Here is a 7,136-nt window from a genome sequence, read left to right as displayed (position 1 = left end):
AAATCTGAAAATGATTCCAAAGACAACACATTCCTGCTAGATCTAAAATATAAGAGTCAATGAGGTTGACATGGCCTCCTGCAAGCAGAGTCCTGTTGTAATGCATTCAGGTCTGAAAGCATAGTCATTACCTAGGCTTTGCAGATAAGGAAACTAAAGCTCAGAAAGGGTCAGTGACTCCCTAGGTGACATAGCAAGCATAGGCAGCCCAGCTCCCACCCACTGCTTTATATTACTTCACAGAAATGTTATAGATCCCACTGGTTTTGAACTTCTGGGTCTCTTTTCCGACTTTGGAGTCATTTTATTTTCAGGTTTCAAAATTTTGGAGGTCTTCTGGGAAAAGTTTGTGGGCCCTGAGCCCTCATCCCAGTACCTGCTGGGCAAAATGACCCTGGGGAAGAGTATGGAGTGACCCTTCAGCCCCAGGTGGCTTCCTCCTTTGCTGTGTGGCTTTGGGCAAGTCCCTTAACTTCTCTGGGCTTCCCCATCTATAACAGGAATCAGTTCACTTACTCGTCTATTCACTAGGCATTGACCCAACACACCCAGGCTTTTTCATCATCACCAAAGTTAAAGTGAATTTTCTGTTTTACAGGTAAGAAAAAGTCTCAACTTGGAATTACCTCAATTTCCTCACTTGGAGATTGGGGATTAGGGGTAAACATGATATGAGGCACTTGTCCAATTCTTTCGCTTCTAGAGCCTCCCAAACCCCCGAGACTCGTCGCCCTCTTAGCACCCTTTGCGGGAGCTGGAGGAATGGATTGCATCTTATTTGCATGTTTGGCCCCTCCCCAAGGACACGCCTCTCCATCCTGCCGCCACGCGGCGCCAGAGCCAAAGCGAAGAGGTTCGTGAGCAGAGCCAGCTCCAGCTCTGGCTCCAAGGCTGGACTGCTAGGTAGGATATTGCCTTGCCATTTTCCAGAGGAAAGTTAGGAGACTTAGTAACGGGGTCGGGGGGCTGTCCTAGAGTCACACAGCCGGGAAATGGCTACAGACCGGAGTTTTTGATTTATGTATTCAGCTGTCTCTCCCGAGAATCCCTGGGGTTCACCAGGGACAGGGAGACTCTTAGCCCTCGCTGGAGGTCCGGAACCCAGCGCACATCGCACCAAATATTGAAATTCATCCCGTGTAAATCGGCTGAGAGTTCTCAGCACGATCATTCGCTTTTAGTTTGCATTTTCCCATTTTGGAACAATTAACCGCCCCACCTTCCCCAGTTTTAGGAATACTTCTAGATACCCTTGAAAAGCTCTCCCTGCTTCACCACCCTGACCCAGAAGGCTCAGATACGCCGCTGGAGAACCAGTACCGCCCTGGGCCCGCCGGATCCTGGGGTGGGGGGTCTCACAAAGAAACCTCGGCCACCGACCCCGCCCTAGGTCCAATCCTCCATCTGCGGGAGGATCAGAACAGACGCCCCCAGGTCCTGCCATGCTTCTCCCTACCCCGATCTTATTACAGCCCCTGCTCCAGCCCCATCCGGGGTTGGGGGGTGGGGCTCAGAGGACCCTCCCTACTCCCCACCTCTGAGCCTCAGAAGAGCCGGGGTCCGTCCCGGCCCCGCCTTCGCGCTTCTGCTGGGGTTTTCTTCGCGGAAACCCCAGTCTAGTCTACCCCTCCAGGGGTCAGAACAGCCCTTCTGCCCCACCCTCTGCCCCGCCCTCCTGCCCGGGGCCGCCCCGTCTCTCCCGGCCACGCGCGCCTAGCGCAGCCGGGTCCACGCGGTACTTGCGACGGCGCAGTGGCTCAGTGAGGCTCCGCGGAGCTGGATCGTCCAGGTCCTCTGGCTGCAGGAAGTTGCGGTCCAGCACCTCAGCCGCCTCCTGCCAGTTGGCGAAGCAGGCAGGGCCCAGGCGCCGGATCTCGTCCGCTGCGTCGAGCGTGAGCACATCCCCACCCGGCTTGAGCACGACGACCGCAGGCAGGCGCTCCACGAAGAACTGGCGACTGAGGTCCCTGCGGGACAGATAGGTCAGTCCAGTAGGACCCTCGTCCGTGATCTCAAGCGAAGGAGCACCACACCCTTCCTCTCAGTACTTACTGAGCGCCTTCTGTGTCCACTGTCCCGTGCCGGCCTCTGAAGACGCCCAGGAACCAGGACAGGCCCGGTCACACTAGCCTCCGCACTGTGCCTCCAATACCCAAGACATGCTTCCACCTCAGGGCCTTTGCACTGACCATGCCCTCTGCGTGGAGCACTCTCCCCAGACATCTGCGGATTAAGACCCTGTAAGCTGCAGATACCCAACCTCAAATCACAACGCCTCTCTCTCTGCTAATGCTTGGCTCTCAGCATCCAACACACTGCATAGTTTATTTCTCCTGTTTTTGCCACTTTCTCCCACAATGGAATGTAGCTTTGGGAGGGCACAGTCTTCATTCACTGGTGTCCCTGCTGCCTGAAACAGTGTCGAGCACAGAGTAGATGCTCAGGGAATATATGTGAGATGAATAAATAAATACTGATAAATTCCATGAAGAAATATTAAGCTGAGTAAAGGACTCATGGTCAGAGAGGGCCTCTTTAAGGAGGTAATCCTGGAGCTGAGATCTCCAGAATGAGGCAGGTGGGGGAGGGGATGGTGAACTGGGGAATTGTTTCCCAGGCAGAGGGGACAGCTGGTGCAAAGGCCCTAGGATGGGAGAGAGATTGGAGTACAGCCTTGATCACGGTAAGGAGTTTTTTATTTTGTTTCCTGTATGAGAGGAAGCCAGTGAGAAGCCCTCCACAGCCCCAGGGGTCCCCAGAGCAAATCTCCCATCTTGGCCAGAATCCCACAGTCATCGTGGAATGAAGCAGCCTGCCAGACTGGGCCGATAGCCCACAGTTCTTAATTTCCACCCACTGGGATCTTGGGTGGTCCTTTTCCAGGCCTCCACTCAGACAACACATAGTACTTTCCCAGTCCCACAGGAGTAGGTTGCTGGACTTGGCAAACAGAAATGCAGGGGGAAAGGTATAGCTCCGTAGTAGAGCACCAGCTTAGCATACAAGGTCCTGGGTTCAGTCTCCAGTCCCTCCATTAAAAAATAAATAAGTAACCCTAATGAGCTCCTCCACAGAAAATTAAAAAAATACAGGACACATTGTATAAATTAACTTAAATTTCATATAAACATAATATTTTATAAGTATGTCCCTGAAATATGTGGGACATAACTAAGACTACAAATTATTCCTTGTTTACGTGAAATTTACATCTAACTGGGTATCCTGTTAAATATAAAGCTGGCAACCTTTGTTTGGGGAGTGGGTAGAGGGTGGGAACTTGCTCACTCTCTATTCAGGTACTTGCCTGGGTAAATGTTTTGTTGAAAGGACCGTACCTAAGACAAGGTCAGTGTTTGGCTCTGATGCCCTTGCAGCTGGCTTTTCTGCCCCAGGGAGGGACATATTGCCAGTTTGGGGGAAAAAAACCCAAAAACCTCCTGCTTCAGAGGTCACAGTGGGAGTTGAACAAGTGTCTGAACTTTGATAATGGATGGAAATGAAGGTGTCCAAGATCAGAAACTTGGCACTTGTGTAATGAAATTGATGAAATCAGTAACATGTCACAAAGTCTGCAACTGACTTTGACTTATAAATGGTTCCACTTGAACGCCCCACTAGTGGAGATACAGCAAATGGCAAAATGTGAACAAGGACCAAGGGTTTCCTTGTCTGCTTCTCCTAACTACTTGGTATCTTTGAAATTTTTCATAGTAAAAAGTTGGGATTTGGGGGGAGAGTGTAGCTCAGTTGTAGAGCACTTGCTTAGCATGCATGAGGTCCTGGGTTCAATCCCCAGTACCTCTATTAAAATAAATAAGTAAATAAACCTAATTACCACCCCCAAAACAAAACAAAAAACAGAAACAAAACAAAACAAAATTTAATTTTTTTTAAAGTTGGGGTTTAAAAAGAATTCAATTCTTAATGCAGAAAAGAGAGAAAGTTTGAAAATAGCCACAAACTCTCACACTGTTTATTGGGCAGCTCATTGGAAAGTTTAAACCCAACCACGTCTCTCTCAGCTCCAGGACTCTCCATGGCTCCCAGCTACTCTGAGGATGACATCCGCACTCATTAAGTGGCATTTAGGGGGCTGCCGCACATGATCCCTGCTGACTTTGCACTCCTAGAATTACTTACTGTTCCCTGAATTGGCTGTTCTTTCTCTGAAGCCCTCAGAGACTTTGTGCTGTGTCCTCTGACTGGAAACCCTTCCTTTCCCTTACCCTTCACTCTCCAATCCTCCATGTCCTTGGAGGGGGTCCCTCTTTAAAGCCACTTCCTGGAGGAAGCTTCCCCTGACCCCCAAATCTCAGCAAGGTCTCCTTGTTATATTTCCACATGACATCCTTCCTTTGTCCTCCAAAAGGAAGTCAAACTTGGGCAGTTTGTTATTATGTATTTATTTGAGAATTTGAGTCTTTGTTTCAGGTTTGTCTCCCCCACTAGGTTGTAAACTTCCAAGCTGGACAGGAATTGCACACCTAAACCACCCCCCTGCCCCATACCCCTCTAGTTCTCAGTCCTGATTGGCACACAGAGGGTGCTCATCAACTTCAGATGGAACAGACACATCAATAAACAAATATTCACTTTCAGCAGAAACAGCCCCTCCTCCAGGAAGCCCTCCCTGACCCCTCCTCCTGCCTCACCTCCTCAGGGCATCCTCGAAGGGCAAGAAGAGCCACTTCTCGGGCATGTCCCTGAGGAACAGATCCTGCTCCTCCTCCGTCGGGTCTTGGGATACATACACCAGGGCCAGCTGGGCTGCTCGCAGCACGTAGAACTCATCTGTGAGCCGCACAAAGAAGTCCCGGAGGATGGGTGCAAAGGCTTGGCACTTCGGACATGACCCAGCACCAAAGAATAGGAGCACCAGTCGGTTCTCCAGCCTGCGGCTGAGCTCAGCCTCCATGTCCAGCTCATCCTGGTCGCTGTTGTTTCGGATCAGGACGCGGCCAGAGAACAGGGAAGCCATGGCAACCCTGGCTGTGTGCTGGGAACAGGGCAGAAGGACCTCCAGTGACCCTGAGCCTACCGGCTGGCTGCTGTCCCAGGATTAGGAATCTTTAGGAGACCAGTTTAGGACTTCACTAATCTGCCTAAACCTTGACCTGATTCTTTGCTGCCTTTGAGTGCAGGGCACCAGCTGCCCATGGGTCCTTCTCAGGAGACGGCTGCAAATGCATAAAAAAACAAACAAACCAGTTAGACTGACATACTGGTGTGAAAATATTTCATTAAATTGTTATGTAAAAAAATCTGTGCTGCTTCACGAATGCAGTCAGTAATCCTAAATCACAAGGACTCTACAAATTACTCTAATTACTGTGATTTCTAAGTCGAGATGAGCAGAAATGATATTTCAAGATATCTGCCTGCAGTGACTGGGATGTGCTGTGAAATTATCTTTGATTTACATAGGTGACAAAGTCACAGGGCCAATAACTTGCTTTGACAGGCCCTGAGAAAAACATGCTAAATTCCAATGGGAAGTTAATAAGAATAAACTTTTTTTCTCCACCCTCCTGAATTCTGTGTCTGCACAGCCCACCTTAAGATCCCATGGTGTGTAAGTGAAAATCATGGTCACAATATTTTGCAGCCCCCTCCCATCAAGAGCTGGAAACTGGTTCCCCTCTCCTTGAAGCCAGGCTGGCTCCTAACTTGCCTTGACTGATAGAATGTGCTGGAAGGTGTGAGTTCCTTATTCTGCAGGATAAGCCTTATGTTAGCCTTCCACTTTCACTCTTTTGGAATGCTGCCTCCATATGCGCCATGGAAGGAAACCGATCTAGCTCACAGGCTGGCAAACCTTTTATGTAAAGGGCCAGGGAGTAGGTATGTTCGAATTTGTGGGCCATACGGTCTCTGTTGCATCTTCCAATCCTCTCATTGTGCAAAAGCAGCTCTAGACAATATGTAAATAAATTTCTGTATCTGGGTTCTGATCAAACTTTATTTACAGACACTGAAATTTGAATTTCATAGGATTTTCAGGTGTCATGCAATATTAATCTTTTGACTTTTGTGCACCCATTCTTAGCCCCTAGTTAGCAGGATTGGCCTGTGACCCCTGCTCTAGCCTATTGGTTGACAGGCCACAGGGAAGACAGCTAGATGCCCAGCACCAACTGCCATACATGTGACCTTCCAGCCCAGCCACTGGCGGAATGTAGCAGAGGGACTGGACCAGGTGAGACTGAGAGAGGTGATGAGGCAGGCTTGCTGACCCTGGCTGGTTAACACAATAAGGGAAAGAAAGTGCCAGGCTGTTGAAAAACAGGATGCTGCTTTTATCCCACAGTTGGCTCCTTGGTTCTAAGGACATAGCCCTACAACAAGACATTTTATCTTCTACAACTGCTGCATCAACCCCAAGACCATATCTCAGTACCTCTTTTTTTGGTTCTCTTTCCCATCAAAGTTTCTGTTTTAGGGCTGCTATCCACGGGAGGAAAGAGCCCATAATAGATGGTGATTGGCATTGCCAGAATGAAGATAATGATGACAGAGCCTTTCAATAAAAGACCCCATGGCCTGATCAGAAGCTGGAGCTCTCTCGTCTGGCCACCTTAGTTGACAACTCCCTGCTCAAGCACTTTCTTTCCTTTTCCTCTTTGGAGCAATAAAAACAGCCTTTCTCTTTGTCTCTCTGCCTCTGCTGAGAATGTGCTGAGAATTCTTTCTCACCCCGCGAGCAAAGACCCACACATTTGGTGGGCTTTCCAGCTTGGGGGGTAGTCTCTCTATCCATTAACAAGACCAGCAGAGGGACCACCTCGGCAACCCCCAGGATCCTGAGAAATAGTTGATTGCTCTTGTATGAAGCCACTCAGTTTGGGTGATTTGTTATGCAGCAGTAGCTAACTGGAACACCGGGTCTTGAGGACTTTTCTGGACATAGGAAAATGTGATGGACTCTAAGAGAAACTCAGTATTGACTTTAAACAATAAAAAAGGAAACTGCAAAATCCTTTCTCAAGAGTTTAATTTACATTCTCAAGCACTGTGAACTGACCCATTCCTGATGTGTCCCCATTTCATTCTGTTTAGAAACAATTTCCTGGTCAAATTTTCCTTATACTGCCAGAACCCTGGGAAGTCCCAGCCTGTTGTGAATTCAAGAGGTT

General features: G+C 48.9%; 1 protein-coding gene across 2 annotated transcripts; it reads right to left on the bottom strand.

Annotated features, from left to right (window-relative positions):
- Positions 1-1,062: 1,062 nt before the first annotated feature.
- Positions 1,063-4,993, bottom strand: NXNL1 (nucleoredoxin like 1). Of its 2 annotated transcripts, none has more exons than XM_032465314.1 (2): positions 4,755-4,993; positions 1,063-1,967 (listed from the first exon to the last, which is right to left on the bottom strand). In XM_032465314.1, the coding sequence occupies exons 1-2, from the start codon at positions 4,979-4,981 to the stop codon at positions 1,637-1,639; spliced, it is 558 nt and encodes a 185-aa protein (XP_032321205.1). In that variant the 5' UTR covers positions 4,982-4,993; the 3' UTR covers positions 1,063-1,636. The 2 variants fall into 2 exon arrangements, with proteins under 2 accessions (XP_032321205.1, XP_006174894.1); XM_006174832.2 differs by having other exon boundaries at positions 1,619-1,967; positions 4,656-4,993.
- Between the last annotated feature and the right edge of the window lie 2,143 nt (positions 4,994-7,136).

The sequence above is a fragment of the Camelus ferus genome, chromosome 22, assembly GCF_009834535.1.
Source record: "Camelus ferus isolate YT-003-E chromosome 22, BCGSAC_Cfer_1.0, whole genome shotgun sequence".
In the NCBI taxonomy this organism is placed as follows: domain Eukaryota; kingdom Metazoa; phylum Chordata; class Mammalia; order Artiodactyla; family Camelidae; genus Camelus; species Camelus ferus.
Note: the sequence above shows the minus strand (reverse complement) of the source record. Positions and strands in the feature narration are given on the sequence as shown.

Coding starts and splice junctions, on each gene's coding strand:
- NXNL1 (XM_006174832.2), bottom strand. CDS start 4,981: ATGGCTTCCCTGTTCTCTGGCCGCGTCCTGATCCGAAACAACAGCGAC. Junction 1,968..4,655: donor TTCGAGGATGCCCTGAGGAG/GTGAGGCAGGAG, acceptor TCTGTCCCGCAG/GGACCTCAGTCGCCAGTTCT.